General features: G+C 37.3%; 2 protein-coding genes across 5 annotated transcripts in view; both read right to left on the reverse strand.

Moving 5' to 3' along the window:
- The window catches only part of iffo2b (intermediate filament family orphan 2b), a 44,289-nt gene extending 40,949 nt beyond the window's left edge, over positions 1 to 3,340 (reverse strand). For 2 of the 4 annotated variants that reach the window (XM_026932756.3, XM_026932755.3), the window contains exon 1: positions 2,461 to 3,340. In XM_026932756.3, the coding sequence (XP_026788557.2) occupies positions 2,461 to 2,936 (476 nt within the window). In that variant the 5' untranslated portion in view covers positions 2,937 to 3,340. The remainder of the gene's footprint in view (positions 1 to 2,460) is intronic. The other 2 variants (XM_026932758.3, XM_026932757.3) reach the window with 1 other exon arrangement.
- A 5,678-nt stretch (positions 3,341 to 9,018) lies between these two features.
- On the reverse strand, positions 9,019 to 18,428 carry inpp1 (inositol polyphosphate-1-phosphatase). The gene is made up of 6 exons (XM_026932418.3): positions 18,214 to 18,428; positions 14,333 to 14,538; positions 14,188 to 14,248; positions 12,912 to 13,112; positions 12,553 to 12,727; positions 9,019 to 10,255 (listed from the first exon to the last, which is right to left on the reverse strand). The coding sequence occupies exons 2-6, from the start codon at positions 14,534 to 14,536 to the stop codon at positions 9,754 to 9,756; spliced, it is 1,143 nt and encodes a 380-aa protein (XP_026788219.2). The 5' UTR covers positions 14,537 to 14,538; positions 18,214 to 18,428; the 3' UTR covers positions 9,019 to 9,753.
- Between the last annotated feature and the right edge of the window lie 753 nt (positions 18,429 to 19,181).

A 19,181-nucleotide genomic window follows, 5' to 3' on the forward strand; every position in this document is an offset into this window, starting at 1 on the left:
GTATTTGATGGTCACCAACATCTATTGCTTGTTAGTTCTGTTTGGCTTGTAGGTCCAGACAGCGAAATGAGATTCTGGCAAAAAAAAAAAATCCCATTCAAAATAACTGAAATCCGTTGTAAGCTTAGCATTATGAGGCTCTATTTGAGAGGCGAGTAGTTTTAAGTTATCAGGCATCAAATATTTTACATCTATTGTCAGAAGATCGTGAGTTTGATTCCTGATGATGCCAAGCCATCCATGACCGAGAGCCAAGAGAGCAAAACTGGCCGTACTCTTTGGGTGGGAAGAATGGCAAACTCTTCTTTCCCCTCCCCTGTCAATCACAGCAAAACCGGCCAATCCTGAGTGTCTGTGAGCTAATGTATGTGGAAGAGGGTAGATAGCAATTTCCTCTATGTGTTTCATGCTGCCCTGAACATGAGCAGCAGTTTGAAAGGATGCATTTGGCTGGCTTTTGTCCACTTCTAAAATTCAAAAGGGCCTGGACTTCTAAAAATCCTGGGATATTTAGAAAGTGGACTTTTGACACCTATAGACTTTTAAAGCTTTCCAAGGTTGAATATAGCTGGTTTTATAAGGTTCAGTCTGATTTTGATTCACTGTAAATGATAAGTAAGATAAGATACGATCATTTTTTTCTGACATCTTGGTTATCTACCTCATTTGTACTAAGGAAACATAATTTTCTTTCTCTGTACAATCATCCTTGCAGTAAGGATTATTACACAAGACCCGCTACCTTGAGCTATTCCAAACAGGAAATATGTTAGACCTGAACTAAAAACTTCTAGATGTGTTTTACAGGATAATTATAGTAAAACTAGCCCCAGGTCCAAAATGCCACCCAGCTCCTAAACTGTATCTCAAATTGCATACTTCGCATACCTTTAGTGCAAGTAGTGAGTTCACACAAGGTAACTCAGCCAAATGTAATATAAGTTTGCAACCGCCAAATGTAATATAAGTTTGCAACCTGGAGGATGTTCTAAAGTCACTGAATGTTGAAGTGTTGAATGCACAAAGGGAGTTCGGTGCTACAACAATTTAAATGTAACTTTTTAAGCATTAAAACTGCCGCATATTCAAGTAGAGGCTGCTCTGGCATTGGTCAGTAACAAAGAAATACTGCCACATGCAATATTTTGTGGATAATTTGTGCAAAATGTTGGTGTTCCATTTACTAAACCAAGTGATTAGTTACCTACAAACTGTAAAGTGCATTATGGATGTTCTGCATCCCTAGTTGCTTCCTTTAGACACCAACCAACTGCAGTACAATGTCATGAGTGCACTGGATTACACTATGCTAGGCTTTCAGACATTTATTAATTAGAAATTAATAAACTAGTGGACTAATAGTGTGGTTTTAGACATAACACACTTAAACGCTTTTAATAATAGCTGAATGTTTTTGTGGGTGGCATGGTGGAGCAGTGTAGTGTTGCCACCTCACAGCTCCAGGGTTCCACCCTGGGCTCAGGTTACTGTCTGTGAGGAGCTTCTGTGCATGTTCTCCCTGTGTCTGCGTGAGCTTCCGCCGGATTTTCTGGTTTCGTCCCACCTCCCAAAAACATGTTTGACCAATGCTGAGCAAAAATTACCCCTAGATGTGAATGAACATGTAAATGTGTATATGGTGCCCTGCAATGGACTGGTGTCCCATCCAGGGTGCATTCCCACATTGAGCCCAGTGATCCCGGGATAGGCCCCTGTTCCACCATGACCCTGACCAGGACTGAAGATGAATGAACGAATATGTTAGTCAGTGTCCTAAGTGTCGTAACACTAAAGTATTGCTTAAGTCAACTTTAGGTCACCTTTATGTTAATTGGTTGTCGCCTATTGATCTACGATTGGTAGGCTGTGACAGAGCCTCTAATATTAAGTTTATTATGGAATCAGAACTTCCATTTTTTTACATAAGAGGCCCAAACCTGCTCCAGCATAACAATGCCCCTGTGCACAACATCATGCTTTGCCAAGGTTGGAGTGGAAGAACTCGAGTGTTCTGCACAGAGCCCTGACCTCAACCCCACTGAACACCTTTGGGATGAACTGGAACACCGACTGCACCCCAGACCTCCTCACCAACATCACTGCCTGAGCTCACTAATGCTCTTGTGGCTGAATGATCACAGATCCCAAGAGACACATGCCAAAATCTGGTGGAAAGCCTTCCCGGAAGAGTGGAGCTTATTATAACAGCAAAGCAGGGACTTAATCTGGAATGGGATGCTCAGAAGGCACATGTGGGTGTGATGCGCAGGTGTTCACATACTTTTGGCCATATAGTTGATTAGACAAATATATAAAATATCCAATGAGAATAAAGTGTGTTCTAATGATGGAGTGCTAAACTTATTTTCACACTCCAGACACAACCCAATAAAATTACTCTAAAGGTGGCAAATTGTTATTGTTGTTGTTGTTGTTATTATTCATTTTTTTGTTACTCACTTGCTCTTGTACTCATCCCGCTCGCGCTTGACTTTGGCCAGAAAGTTGTAAAGCGCCCTGAGTTCGGGTGTGATTGTGTCTATCTGCACGCCCACGCCGTCCGGGTGCGACCACGACACGCCGGGCCCGTGCAGCGTCTCCACGCGCTCCCCGCGCCGCCGCACGTGCGTGAAGCTCCAGATGGTGCCCGGCAGCCTCGGCTCGGTCGAGTCGGTCTGCACGGCCACGTCGCGCGTGAACAGCGGGCGATAGGTCGCTCTCTCGGCGGCATGCTTCAGCTGGCTCTCCAGCGCCTTGTTCCTGCGCTCGAGCTCGTGCACGCGGGCCAGGAAGCGGCGGAAGCGCAGGTTCAGTGTCTTCAGCACGTGGATGTTGGAGCCCAGATCGTCGCGCAGCGCGCTCGCGCCGGATCCGCTCCCGGGCAGCGCGGCGAGCATCCCGGCGGACAACGCGTCTCCGAAAAGCAGCGAGTTCATGATTGTATCCAAATCCGTAGCCGTAATCCAAGGTCGCTAGCACAGGCTGAGAGGCGCGAGCTCCGAGATCAGAGTGTCCAGATCCGCAAAACCAAGTGGACGTGATGTCACCATAGCTATTGATAGTTTTGTTTTGTCGCAATCATAAACATCCTCATCAACATTTTCGTGAGCCAGCTGATCCAGAGGAGTCGGCTCCGTGTCAGCTCATGTTCCTCACCCTGCACCGGGATGCGGCGGAAAGCTCGCGACTCAAACTCACGAGATGCTTTTGTGCTTGCCGCAGTATCAGTATCCCGGAGGTGACAGGAATTCAGGGCCTTCTGCTATAAAACCGCGCACGTTACTCGACTCGCGTTTATATGCAACTCTTCCAGCGCCTCTGGATCTTATTACAGCTCTTTAACCGGACACACTGCTACTGCATCAACCGCTCCGCCCCCCCGCACCGCACACGCATACGCACACGCACACTCACGCGCAAAAAAAAAAAAAAACACAAGCCACAAGCGCGGTGTTGCCAGATTGCTCTGTTTCTCTCCAAACCGACCCACCATAAAGAGCCTTAAACCCACCCTGGACCTTTAGAACCAATGTGCATGAAGATGACTATTCTTATTGTAAAGGTACCAGATGTACATTTCCTCCTCATTGGGGTGGCACCATCAAGGTACATCTTTGGTACTTTTAGTACCTGGGAAGGTGCACCTTTGTGGTGTACCTTTTATTAGCTTTTAGAGTAAAGCTTTAAAGGAACATCACTGGTGCTTAAGATCTAGGTATGGACCATAGAATTATTTTTAAAGGTGAAAGATAAACACTAAAGGTACAGAAGGTGTAAAGGTGTACCCTTGATGGTACCACCCAAGCAACAAGAGCAAGAACAGTACCAAAGTGTACCACTTTATTCCCAAAAGTGTACTAACTTAACCTAACCTATTTGATTAGTGATAAAAAAATTAAAATTTCATTGGCATGTAATAATTTCCCAAATATAATGCTGTTTATTGAAATAATTTTGATAAACATGAGACTACATGTACTCATTTGGTTAATAATAAATTTAAAAAAAATTATCAGTATCAATTCACAGGAAATGATTTTCTTTAGTGAATATGCACATGCAACAAAACTACTCCTTTAAATGTAAGGAAATGTTATTTTTTGTCATACTTTTCAGTCTGGCTGTCATTTCCCTTGAATCAAATAACTGATAATAACCAAACGTCTAAAAGACCAAACTGTCCTGCACAAAATGAATGGGACATTGTAAGATGATTTTATTAGCATGGCAAGATATTAAGGTTTAAATACAGGTTGTGCGTTTGTAATGATACAATCATTGTAGTTTACCTAAAATTTAACAAAATTTATGAGGAATGACTATTGCAATTAAGCAGAACATAAAAACAAGACACTGAACACAACCATCACTGTCAAGTTGTAATAAAGCAAAGAATGAAAAAAAAAAAAAAAAAAAAAAAACAGCAGAGAATTTAGGACATTTATCAAAAGATTTAGCCTGAATACAAATTGACAATTTTTTTATTTAACATATTAAATATTCACCAATTTATGTAGATTTTGTACAGTCTGTAATCAAATTTGGACACATTCATGCTACTTATAATGGCAAACATGCATAACCTGTGCTTTGTGTGTTTATAATTGCATAAACAATTTACATGCTACTAAACGTAATATTACACACACATAAGTAGTAATTACTCATTCAGTAATTAGTACCTCATCCTATACAGGTTTATCCAGAAACATAAACATGCACACACAATTGCACACAATAATCACACAGACAAATATACTATATCTTCAGGGTTTCGGTTCAAAATATTATAGATATAAGTAGCTGTTGGTCCTGATATTAATCAGAAAATGAGAAATATCATGGTTAATATGGCAGTTAATTGTGTGATAACTGAAATCTACCTTATGGGTGAGTAAACCCTTTGCCACCAGTGCTCAAAGAACATAAGAAATTAGTAGGCAAAACTTGCAAAAGCATGATGAAGTCAATTAGAGAAGATTGCTGCAATTAAAAGAGGCAGTCTTGATTACATAAAACTGGAAAAGAACAGACTAATATCAATCAATAATCGTGACAACACAGTTCTGCTGTACTGAATGACTGTTTCGTGCCAAGTTATTTCCTGGCTTTGCGTATTGCATAAATTCGAACATAAAAAAGTATTTTTTGTGTTATAGCCCAACTTGACAGCGTAATAATAATTAATAATTGCTAATCACTAGGTTTGAAAGCCCATCAGAACATTTTATTGGAGGCATATCTGTACCTGCTGGTGACCTGAGAAACACTCCTCATACAAGTGTGAACTTAGATACCTGTCAGTTTTATAAAACGCCTTATGTGAAGTGCCCAGATTCACAAATTCTCACTTTTCACTCAAAGGAAATCTGTTTAGCTTACAAGCCCAAAAGTTATAAACTGCTGTGCTGCTAGTAGCCCCATACTGCATGGTCCCCTGTCGCATAACAAATAGTTCAGTGGCATTGTCAAGATGTTATTTCAGACAGACATGATAATGTGGCTCAAATTATAAGTTAGAAGTGATTCAGATAATAAATGTAGTTCTAGTTTGATTGTATTTTAAAATTTAGACTGTTATTTTATGGACATATGGTATTTCTGAGCCACACAATGTCTTCTTATGCAAGTGTGTGATGAACCTGTTGAAAAATCCAGCTTGGTCAGACTTGCTAAATCACAAGCGGAGCTATCTTTATCAACCGATAAGTAACTTTCCAACGTACTTATTTTCTTATCTACAGTGATCAATAAATGTTTGAGCTTTTCTAATTTCATTACTCTTGTTTTATTTTCTTAAAAACAGCTTCATCTCTCATGGAGCATTAGTAACATTAATTCAAAAACTGTCTTGTTTCTGCCAACACTTACCCAATGGCAGTGATGGGCCACCAGTTTGACCAGCTCGGCCTGGGTTCTGGACCAAGTCTAAGCCAGGAATGTGTAACTGGAGACTGTAAGCTTCAGCTGTAAGCTTCAACAGAGCAACACTAAAGAAACCAACTTTGACCACTGAACAAAAAAATTGTGTAAATCAAAAATTGTTACTCATAATGATGAATGCCATTAATCTTATTATGGCAGTTTTGCTCAAACCTAAAACTTTCTGCAGACAAAAGTAGACTATGTAACTGTAACAAACAGATAATAAGCATAATGGCAATAAAAACTGCAATAAGCAGTCTGCTGTGTTACAGTCAGTACTTCTGATCAACAAGGAAACCTCTGGATCTTTAACTTTTTGATTTGTTTATTATTATTATTATTATTATTATTATTATTATTATTAAGGAAATAAGCCAGTGTGACGATGTCCTGCCAATGTTTTATTTTCTACCTCAGGTTGGTTTTATAAGAGTTACAACCACAACTCAAACACTTTGGCGCCATCTACCGGTTAAAAACCAACAGTAAAGCCTTAGCAGTAATACAGACAGCAGGCGCTAGGGGGCAGCAGCATTAATTCAATTATTATTCATATAGCACTTTTAACAATTGACTGCAACAACGCAGCTGTACAGAAATCCAGTTATGAAATTAAAAATTAATTTTTAATTTATCCCTAATGAGCAAGCCAGAGGGTGGCAAGGAAAAACTCCGAGAGAGAGAGAGAGAGAGAGAGAATGCAGATTATAAGGTACGCTCTTGTACTGTAATAGTTTAAGGAGATGTACATTGTGCAAGCATTTAGTCTAGCAAAACTAGCAATGACCACATCAGTGGTCATGGGACATCCAGTCCACCGTCAACACGTGAGTGAACACGTGAGAGTGGAGAGGTGACAGCATCCAAACATCCCAGTTCACAAAAACACTCTACACCCATGCACCCTCCAGATCTGTACCTTTATCTAAGAAAAAAAGTTTATTAACACAAGGCTTGACTAAACATATATATTTTCAGCCTAAACTTAAAGACTGAGACTATGTCTGAGTCCTGAACACTAATTGGAAAGCTGTTCCATAACTGTGGGGCTTTGTAAGAGAAAGCTCTACCCCCTGCTGTTGCTATTCGAGGTACCAACAAAGAGCCTGCACCACTTGATTGAAGCAGGTGTGGAGGATTATAAAAGACCAGAAGTTCGCTCAGGTACTGCAGTGCGAGACCATTTAGTGATTTATAGGTTAGGATTAGTATTTTATAATCAATATGAAATTTTACTGGGAGCTAATGCTGTGTGGATAAGATGGGGGTGATGCGATCATATCTTCTGGTTCTAGTAAGAACAAGAGAAGGTCTTGAAGAACACCAAAGGTTGCTTTTAGGTTTTATTTTCGGTATACAATCTAATGGCAGCATTTGGTTCCGCTTTGGTTATTTTTTGGTAACCATTTCATGACATGCTGGGAATGTTTTTTTTTTTGGCTAACAATGCCAGCTTGGTTCAGAGAAAGTTCTGAGAACTTTAAAATACAACATTCTCTTATGGTAAAGATAAAGAACTTTCACCAGATTGATTTTATATATTAACAAACTAATGTTCCAGGAACATTCCCACAACATAACATGATGTTTGGCAAATATGTATTATTTTTTGTAACCACATACCAGCAATGAACAATTAGGCTACAGATTTTAATACAAAATAAAATTCCAGTGGGCTTATTGCCTGAATATTATGAATGCATGAATGAATTTGGTGTCTTGCCACTACTAAATTTAAACGAGCATTGTTTTTGTTTTTTTTTTTTTTCCGTTGCTTTAGCAATGTCTGTTGATGACATCGGCATCTTTGTACTTACATTACATAGTGGTTTTATAGTGGTTTGGAATTCGATTATTCACAATTTATATTAGATAAATAGTATTTTATAAATTTAGTCTTAGATATTTGTGAATTCATTGGTAATTTCTTGATGGTAATCATTAGCATAGGAAGTTAGCAGTGTTCTAGATAGTTCCATATAGTTAGTTAGAAAGTTGGTATTAGTAGTTAATCATTTATTAAGTTATTAATTAATCAATATGTACTTTAAATATAAAATAGGATCAATTATTGTTATTTGTTAATTTTTAAAAAAAAAATTTATTAGCCGTTAGCTAAATTTATCTAGAATATCCTTAGTTTAGGCCATTGACTGAACACGTTCAACCACTGCATTCATGGTCACCTGTGGATACAATCAGGGTATGAATATTCACAAGTCTGAATATTTATTAATATTAATTAATGTTCACATCTATCGTAAAAAATTATACTTATTTTTTCTCACAACAGGTATTATTTACTCAGTCTTATAGGCATACTCTGTGTTAACTGGTGTGTGAAAATAATTGGTTTGTCTGTGGACTAATGAAAGCATCTTCAAAGCATCCAAAGAGTTAAAAGATAAGACTGGGTCATTACCAGGTGAAATCAGATGCATACTGGACCATGTTTTTTCTTTATTTAAAAAACAATGTAAGTGATATGTCTACTTTGCAGTACATTTACTGCTTATTCAATTGCATCTGGTACATTATCAAATTAATCTAGTTTATAGTTATATATTAAACAGTGCAGCTCTTCTGCCATCTAGTGGTATAAGCCACATGTTCAGTGTAACTAAACTAAACTATGGATTTTCATTAGTGACATGTAGGAAACATTACACACTGAAAAGCAAAATCACTGCATTGCTCTCATTAAATAATAACAAGTGAATGTGAACGACACATGACTAGTTACAGTAGTCACATGGTTCAGTTGGAATGTTGGAATGCTCACATTGTAACTGTGTTCTTCATAATTATGCATTTTTTTTTTCATGAAATTTCTCATTTCAACAAACATTGTAAGGACGTAAATTTGTCTTTCTAAGGGGCTACTAAAGATAGATGCAGTTGTCTGAATCTGATTATGGATTTGCAATTCATGAAATTACAAGATAAATTCATATAAAAATGACTTTTTAACTGAATTTGGTATTGAATCCTGAACATAAATGTATTTTGTAAAAGTGTAGCTGCGTACATGAATGTAATTGCAGCTGTAACCAGACAAGTGCAACAATAACAAAAGTTACACAGTAATATATATATATATATATATATCTTTAATATTTATATGAGAATGATATTTGCATCTTAAACTGTACAGGACATTACAAAATATAATATTGCATACTGGCTACAACAGAACTTGTAATTGTACTTAAATGTAATAAAATAATATGCCTGTAAATAAAATAACTACACAGGTCCTCTTGGAGTTGCTGTTTTGAAATAAACAACACATTTCAATAACAAAATATTTCTCTATATATTTCTATACACACTACAGAAACCAGCAGCCTTGTGCATTACATAATATAAATGGATACACATAATAGAAGGCATAAAATAAAATGTGGCATTTTATAACATTACGTCACATTATTTCCTTACATTTTTGTTCACCTTACGATATCACAATACTGCATTGACAATTAAGCTTTAACTATTATTGTTTTAGGATTAGGCTTTATCGTATGTCGTAATTTTTAGCACCCCATGCATGTGACATTTTGCTTGCAAGCTTAGATGCAAGCTTTTAAACAGAGACTCAGCTCTTATAGCTAATGCGACCTGAAAATGTTGCCTACTTAGGCAGCCTAATCCAGAATTTTACTATAACATAACTGACTATCACATGTCTATATACTTTTTCTATAAAAAAATCTATAATGGCATAAATATGTCAATAAATTGCACCAAAATGTAATAAAGGATATAAAACCAGCCCACCCCTAAAATAAACATCCTAACAAAACAACATCTAAAAAAAAAACAATATCATATTTTGTCAGCAAGTGCCTCAACCACTCTGGCCAAAACAGCGGAGTCCAAATACGCCACTAAACCCCCCTGGTTTGCCCACTGCTCAGCCCCCTGACACCCAGCGTGGGGGTTATTATAGGTCAGTTCTGCCCTGAGGTCCTTATTGCCGTTCCTGACAGCAGAAAGGCACTGGCTGAGGTCACAGATGCCCCCACTGAGGGCACGCAGTATGGCATGGGGGGCACACGAATCCCACTTATAGGTGCTGCCCTCTGAGAGCACGTACATATCCACCAAGCCCTGAATGACACACAGGATCTTATACCCCGCCCCTGAGGCGTAGGTGAGCTGGCCTTCACAGAGTGGCAATAAAGCATCTTTCACTTCCTGCTTCTCGCTGGAGCTCAGGACCACCGAGAGGGAGTCAGGGTTTTTCCCATCAGGCCGCTGACAGGGTGTGAAGGAGCACATGCTGATCTCTTCATACGAAACTCCCCAGAAATACCGACCCTGCCATCTGAAAGAAATGAAAACAGGGACGATGTACAATGTAGGGGAAGTGAGAGATTTACTCTAACACCATGCTAAAGCAGTGTGCTAAACTGAAAGCTTTCCATTACTTGTTAGCTGCATTATCATTGTAGCTGAAGGGCGTTACATATCATAAACACAGTGTGTCACTAAGTTACTTCACATTATTTAATCTGGACAAGCAAAACTATCTAACAATTTTATGCCCTGAACTTCACTTGATAACACTGTAATAAGTAAAATGTCTTTAATGCCAAGAGATCTCACCTTTACACGATATATTATCAAGTGCTTCATTTTTTAGGTGCTTGGATTCATCTAAGAGCTACACAAGAGCACCATTATGCTCTCCACTTCCACTTATCATCAAGTGGTGACAGTTTAAGAGCACTAGAAATGGCTCAGCTAATAAAGTACCACAGTCTGTTTGTATCAAGAAGAAAAAAAAAGAAAGAAAAGATCAAATTGTGTAATAACCTCCTGGAGTATGAGAGAAGACTATAATCCGCTGTGTTTTTTAGGGCAAAAACTAATCAATGGATTTTAGTGAACCAAATAACAGCAGTGATCCTACATGATGTTTCTACATGATTCTACATGAATTTACAGCAGAAGCCATGCATCAGTGTAATTAATCCGAACTGAATTTCCTAAAAGCCACACAGCACAAAGAATTCATTACACTGGTTTGAGATGAATCACACTCAACACTCTGTCACTAACAGTCAAGATTACTCATTTGAATTATTTGATGATTTGACTGATATCTAAAAGCCAATAATGTAAACAGCTACCATATTTTCCGGATTATAAGATCCCTTTTTTTTTTTTTTTTTTTTATATTTCAGACTTCTTTAGCTTGTAGTGCATGTAGAGTTGTGAAGGTAATTACAGTAGGTATCCTATCCCAGCAGTTTTTGTCCATTTGGCTTTAGTTTTTTAGTTTAGCGCTAACATAACTCAGAAAATTCTAGCATTGGCGTTATCGCAGAGGCACAATAAACCCAGACAGCGTGTGCTGTTTTAGGAAAATAATCAATGACGGGGTGGTATGATGTCACTACTACACTATGGTTGATTATTTTCAACATAACAGTATAGCCTGAAGGTTTTTTTCCCCTCTTACTGTATACCACAACAATTTTCCAACACTAAACATTTATTTGTCATATTTTTATCCATTCAGTTACAGTTCTTGTTGTGCAATTTCTGCAAAGAAAGTTAGTTCCTGTGCTATTATAAACAGTCTTTCCCTCAGTAACCTCTCTTTTTTCCTTTCTCTTGAAGTTCATAAGACAAAAACATGCAGTTTGTCCTCTTACAGAGAAGTGCAACCACAAAGTGCAACGCCCTGCATCCTTAGAAGTGCAGCTGCAAAGTGCAGCAGCCGCCATCCTGAAGACTTTCCTTGGCGACTTCTTCCAAAAAGGCTAAATAATCATCTCTTTAAAGAAAACCACTACACTTATTATGTAGCTACATGTTTTGTAAATCTATTTATTATTAGTCTTAGATTACGTGGCGCATCCACCTTGCAAGTCCCTGTGAATTCGCTGTTACTATAGAAACGGCAACATATTAGAACAAACGCATTAATATATCCTAGGGGTGTAACAATTGGATGATTTGAATTGATGCACTGAAATGAAAAGCAATGACAGAAATGAATTTGAGGCAATAATCATAAATCGATTACTACTGACCATTCCTGAAAAACGACAGACAACTGTTGGGTTAAAAAAACTGATTGGGTTAAATTGATGTGCAAATAGACAATCAAGCTGATTTGGTATTGTCAAAAATATCAAACTGTTACTTTAAGAATTATATAAATCGTATCGTGTCATATGGAAGCCTGAGGTTTACACCCTCAGGCTTCCATATGATACGATATAAACTTGTGATTTGCCCTGCAGCCAAAACTACTGTCTGAGCTGCTGTTATAGAAAAAAAAAAAAAAAACACTTCTGACCAATCAGATTTGAGAATTCAACAGTGGTGTAATGTGATTTACTGTATACAACAAAGAAATGTATATAATGATTTTATGTCTAAACAGATGTAGTTCAGGGGGTGTGTCCTTAACTGAGGAGTGATTTATAGTCCAGCAATGATTTCAGACACACTACTCACTTCCTCTATACAGTCAAATCAAAATCACAGTCAAATATTTGGTAAATAAGAACAAGTCCTCCATTAACTGATAGATTTATGCGCACAGTGGTAATGACACCTCTATGACTGTTAATTATAACACAGCCAGTGGTAATGTACGATACTTGCCTCTTGGTTGTTGAGTCTTTGCGTGTGAATGGCTGATTGATGACTCCCATCACGGGTTCTCCGGTGGCACGCAGGTAAACGCCGATAAGAACAAGTGCGCATGGAAGACCTGAGGGGCAAAACTCGTCGTCTGATATCTCCCGCTCCTTCCCTTGAATATACTGACTTGTTCCATCTGCACAGAAGGAGCATTTTTGTTTTTATACAGTGCACATTATGCAAAATCTATCATCATTGCTTGTTTAACCACAGATTTGGTCAGTGGGCTGCGTCTCCTCAGTCCACTGTACTTGATCACAATATTAACCTTCAACCCCTCCTACCAGTAACGTTAAAGCATACAGTGGACATTTCATTACCGATGGGGTCGATCCAGATGGCCAAGTCCTCTGGTTTCAGAGGGAGCTGCAGCTTTTCAACAAGTTCGTCTTGTAGCTGCAGTTTCTGATGGATGGCTTCAGCCAGGAGGGATGCAGCCGTTCCGTCTCCGTCCAGCACTTTGGCCAACAAAGCCGTCGTGTCCTCTTGTTTAGCGCATACAGTAACGGTCACACTCTCTCCTTAAGGATGACAAAAAAAATTGATATATATATATATATATATATATATATATATATATATATATATATATATATATATATATGGCATACATTACCATTAAATTATAGAACAATTTGAGAATTAAACACATGGATTATTGTGTTGTATTGAATATCAACATAGTAAGTCTAGAAAACTGTATGTGTTCGTATTTTGATTTGTTTCAGCCAATTAGGAGAACTGAAGAATGGTGTATAGATGATATAGGAAATATGTCCTCCCCAAAAAAAAAAAAAAAAAAAAAAATCTGATTTTAAACTTTTTAATACTTGTAGGTTTTAATAGAAGTACATGGGAGAATGAGGAACATACAGTACTGTTTGGTATACATGTGAATTTTATGATTTCTCCAATATTGAATCAGTATAAAAAAAATAATTCAGTAAATTTCTTAATAAAACTGCACAAAGTGTACCTGAGACTACTTGGGTTTCACACCAAAATATTGACTTTGTTTAGATTATTACTTATTATTTACTGCTCTTCATAGTATATGTTCATGTAGAAATGTTTAATTTCATTATTTTTGTAGGGATCTTTGCTCTACAGCTTTTCTTTGTATTGCCTAAGACTTTTGCACACTGCTGTGTATTTCATTGAATTACCACCAAAAAGGGTCAACATGAGTTGTAAAACTATTACAATATTCCATACAAAATAATAACTTGTCAAAATATGTTTTACGTACATTTTTAAAGCCCAAGAAATGGCTGTAAATGATGATTGTCTCTGCACCTCTACCCTCCTTAAAAATAGGGGGATCTATGAATGTACTGGATTTTGCAATTTTGGAAGTTTGCCCTTGTCTTCTTCCCTAACAACCTAATATCACTCTTAGTTAACTATCCAGTTATCTGACTGCTAGTAAACTAGTTCACGTTGTACTTTCTTTTTTAATCAGGTTCTTTCTTTATGTAATCTGATTACACTTCTCTGAGTACAAGTTCTTTCTTTTTGTATCTTAGGATATGATCCAGTCCTGGGCATCTTATCTTGAGACATTTAACAAGTGATTGTACAGAATCAGTTGCTCACCGAGTCCGTTCTCAAACTTGTTGGATTCCTCTCCATAAATGAAGCCATTCAACTCTGGAAACTGTTACACAAAATTTTCATTAGACAACAACAACAAGTGAGAATCCAGGTGGCAGATAAACAGGTTAAAAGTTTGCTGGCGCACCTGTGCACAGATGTCGTGTCGGATCATTTCCTGTATCACAACGTCAGCGAGTGTCTTGAAGTCCTGGACAAACTTTTTGTTCTTGTCGGCGCCGGTTTTCTCCTGCACCAGCAGCTCGAACAACGGTGCCTCCTGCCTGCACACCCGCGCCACGTTGGCGGCTTTTTCAGCCACGTTCAATAGCAGACGCAGCAAATTCGCCATTGCTGAAAATAAATGAGAGAAAAGTTCCAAATATGAAGATCTGGATATTATTATTTTGTGCGACAGGACGTGGTAGGTTAGTAATTACTGACAGTCATTAATTTGTACACATGCTATTAAAATGTACTTGACCTTTTAACTGTTGTGCTGATTGAAAAACGATGTAACTTCCTGTGACTCATGTCACCTGAGTGTTTGATGACAAATGTCAGTGACTTGATGACAAGTGTGTCTTGGATCTAAGTAGCAGTAAAACTGATATTTTAAACAATTTACTAATTTATATACTGACTTCATTTAAAATCATAGCAATGTACAGGACAGTTTGCTCACTCTTCATTACTAGTTTTACTTCTCTAAAATTATATTTATATGGTTTTTGGGGTTATTATTGGTTATTATTATATGGTCACTATCATTATTACAGTTTTATTGCTGATTGTACCTTTCTATGCTATAGCTTCAGGAGGTTTATAACAAGATAATCAGGTCAGGCTGTTAAAATACAGTGCACAAAAATATCACACTAACTGGGACAGATAGAAAAGGTTATTAGAGTTTAACACAGGAAGTCTTTTGTGAGAACACTTGTGGCATGTGCTTAGATGTTTCCCCCAATGGTTTACGTGACTACAGATAGATAAATAGATAGATAGATAGATAGATAGGTAAAGAGATAGAGAAGATAAAGATATGTGTTTTGATTTGACTTGCAGCTCAACCTCAGGGATACAGTCAATATATGTTCATATGATCTTTAGCAGATAAATATACAAAAGTAAGGTATTTATGTCTATAATTACAGAAATACAGTAGTTTAACAGTTACAGATGTGACACAGATGTGACAAAAAATCATTACATATGTCATGTTTTCAAAATGTTTTCAGAACGACAAACACTAAAATGTAATTGTTTACAAATGTCAGATACATGAGTACTTCTAATATGACTTACAGCTGAGTACAAAAGTTTGCACACCCTCACTCGAGTCCAACAAGACATTCGTTTCCGAATTATCATAACAAATGAAAAAGAAACATATTTCCAAATGGGATATAAATACGTGCCCTGTTATTCCACTTGCCTCTAAGGACTTTTCAGATCTCTTGCCATTTATCAGGATTTTGTTATTCGTCTTCCACTTATTTTGTTGTGGCTTTTGTAAACACCAATAAAGACTTTTTTTTTTTTTGGTAAATTAAAATAGCAGAATCCATGGGGATACAAACTTTTGCATCCAAACTATTTTTTAAAAACAGATCCTAAAATTGTAATGTGGTCTTTTATTTTGAATGACAGTTTTGCACTTTGGGACTTTATTTCTTTTTTCCTCTCTTAATGACACCTTCATCTTTTTCTCTCACATCCTCCCCGCTCCCCGAAAAAAAAAAAGACTTTGTTCTTGTACTTTATACATTAATGAAGAGAATCCAGTGTTATAAATGTGAAATTTTGTGCTTTGTGCAGTGTGCTGTGAAATTTTACTTTAGAGATCACATGGCTGCATTTTTATGGATAAACTGGGAAGGAACCATTAGATAGAAACTTAGTTGGGCATTTTAAAACTGTTTTTGCTGTTCTCACTATTCTAATTTTTCAAAGCTGACCTTCGTCTACAGCACCTTTTAATAGCTGTTGTCACAATCCAACTTTATAGAAATCCGGGATTCCACCTGTATTGCGTGAGCAGAATATAACAGTGGCAAGAAGAAACTTCCTTGGAACATTAGGAAGAAACCTTGAGAGGAACCGTCACTCATAATGGGGAACCTGTTGTCCTGTGTGTGACACTGGATTGTGAGATTACAGTAGAAGGCATTACGGTGTAGTGTACGTAAGGAGTAGTATGACACAGTGCGTGGCATGCTGTTATAGGGAAATAATCAACGTTCGTGTGGTGTTATATGACCTAACGTGAAGCAATTAATTATTTTCCAATAACAGCATGTGTTTTATGCCTCTTATACCACAACAATTTAAAGTTTAAAGAATGATGCACTTTTTTTTAAATCCATTAATTGTTATGTTTAATGTCATGGCACATCCACAAAACAAGATAGTTCGTGTGATTACTTATGATATGACCACTATAACTGGTAATTCTCTCACCAGCCTGTCTTTTCTCTCCCTCTTAAATTTAATAAAAACAAATAAACGCTTGTTAGCTAGAAACCAGAATGCGCAAAATCTGACCTCTGACCTGAAAACCTTCCTATGGTGGAAAAAAGTCACAAATTCTTCACAGCATAATGTGATGCTGAAAATGATGTCACCACATCAATGATTATACATGTGGAGCGTACGTAATACAAGTTCCTGTGTACGTTGTTACTAGAGAAATGTCAATGTAATGAATGACTGCATTAATATAAACCACTGCATGACTGTCAAAGCTGCTGTTATAGGAAATTAATCAACACCTTCTGAACAAAGAATCAAGAATTCAACAGTAGCGTGGTATAAAACTGATTTTCGGCACATACCTAGAGAGTTCATGCTTTAAACCTTTAATTCAGTTGTTCTCGGAGCAAAAATGTAGACTATGAGGCCTGGTTTGAGAACCGCTGCTTTAAAGGAAGAGGAAATGAGTCCATACGTGAGGGTTTCCTTATGAAAAAAAGCTCAGATTGTGGCAGGAAAAATGCTGCTTCTGTATCCCAAAGAGGCCTCATTTCAATGTCAACATCAGTCATTTACTGTTACGGTTACTAGCACATGTCTCTTTTACTCTGCTATTGTACACCACTATTTCATTTACCTCATTTCATTACTGCATCATCTTAACCACTCAAGTCCAGATATGTGTTTGTCTAATAAGTGTTTGTACTTTGTACTGCATGATACTGAAGAAAAATATGATAAGCGATAACTTGTTAAATAATGCGAAATGTGATACGATAATACTATAAGTATGGAAAATCAATTTAAATTATATTTATATATTTAAAAACTGAAAATGACATAAACAACGTACATGTTTCATGTTCCTTTGAGGAAAAGAAAGCATTCACTGCTATCTGCGTCACCCTAAATCTTTGACTTTTCATAACTTTTTGAAGTATTATATCATTCAGTTTTCGCAAGCTCTTGCAATATTTCCATCTGCGATATTTCGATAATTTCTATATATCGTGCAGCCCTACTGTCAATGTCTTAATCGGAGCCTCGTCACGAGCATTTCAGGGCCGAGTGTAGCCTGTGCAACTGTGCAAATATTACACTGGGCAATAAATGAAAAATAAACAACTCTTGGCTCTTGACTCATGTGTTTACTGTTAAATAAGACTTTTAATGCTTTAATCTGACTACTTGCACATTTATTACCTTTAAAAGAAATGAACTGAAATCTTGGTAAATATTCTCCCAGAATCTGACCTGTTTCTTGACCCCAGCTTCATGGTCTGCATCCAAATACAATGCAAATATAATATACAGCATTTTGCATGAATATTGCTCAGTGATGCTGAACAGCCTGAGCCATGTCAACACAATCACTGCCTAAACCTAAAAATTCAAGTCAAATCATCAATCATGGACTGACTCTGACTGACAGATCACCATCACTCACATACACACATCTGTACATCAGGAGCCACATCTGTCTCAAAAATCCAACCCCAAACAGAGGAGAGTACTGAAGCTGGCAAAAAATGAATCCAGGAAGCTGATACTCACCTTTAAATACAACTTGTTCGCGTTTCCTGGATTAAATTCGCGCACTCGAGGTGGCCAGTACACTCATTCGAGGTTTGTCATCGACACAAAGCAGGAGAGGCGATATGAAAAGAGCACTTCCTTTATCAAGACCTCCATCTGACTGAACTGACGCTTGTCGCTGCTATAAACTGTCCCCTCTGGCCGGAGGGCACTGCGCATGCGCGGGATTCTGACGCATGCGCACTGCGTAGAGAGGCTGCTGCTGCGGTCTAGTGCTTCTCTGATTCTCCCTTGACGTGTCTCCTCGGTTCAGTCGCAATTACTAAGCATACCACACCCTCAAAAATACCCCAACCACCGCCTCCCCCACCACTCACACACACACACACACACACACACACACACACACACACACCTCCAGTCATATCAGACTGAGTGATTTTCCTTAAACTGAGCAAAACATGTACAGTAGGACAGTAGGTAAATATCAGCCTATATACATTATGAAGGATTCTCTTAGATATCTAACTTTCTCACTTCTGTTTCATTTAAGTATCAGCTTTGTCACAAATGTTTCTAAAAATTCCTAGGAATTCAAATTTCACATTCAAATTCAAATTTTATTTGTCACATGCATAGCCATACACATTATGACTTGCAGTGAAATGCTTTATACAACTGTTCCAACATAAAAAGGAAAATATAGAAAAATATTAAATATAAAGAAAAATATATACATAAAATATATATAAAGAAAAATATAAAGAACAATATTAAATATAAGAAAAATATATATTTAAAAAAATATATGAAGGGATTTAAAAAAAAAAATTCTAAAAGGAATTCCTAAAATCCCACTTCACCACCTTCAGCTCTTAAATGATGTTTAAAACCACATTTAATATTCACTGATAGTTTACAGAGTCATTATTCAAGTGTATTTGTGAAAGAGTTGCACAGTAAAATGAAGTAAAATAGAATGGAGA

Source organism: Pangasianodon hypophthalmus, chromosome 20 (genome assembly GCF_027358585.1).
Source record: "Pangasianodon hypophthalmus isolate fPanHyp1 chromosome 20, fPanHyp1.pri, whole genome shotgun sequence".
Classification (NCBI taxonomy): Eukaryota; Metazoa; Chordata; class Actinopteri; order Siluriformes; family Pangasiidae; genus Pangasianodon; species Pangasianodon hypophthalmus.

Coding starts and splice junctions, on each gene's coding strand:
- inpp1 (XM_026932418.3), bottom strand. CDS start 14,536: ATGGCGAATTTGCTGCGTCTGCTATTGAACGTGGCTGAAAAAGCCGCC. Junction 14,249..14,332: donor GACACGACATCTGTGCACAG/GTGCGCCAGCAA, acceptor TTTGTGTAACAG/TTTCCAGAGTTGAATGGCTT. Junction 10,256..12,552: donor AAAGACTCAACAACCAAGAG/GCAAGTATCGTA, acceptor CATTTCTTTCAG/ATGGCAGGGTCGGTATTTCT.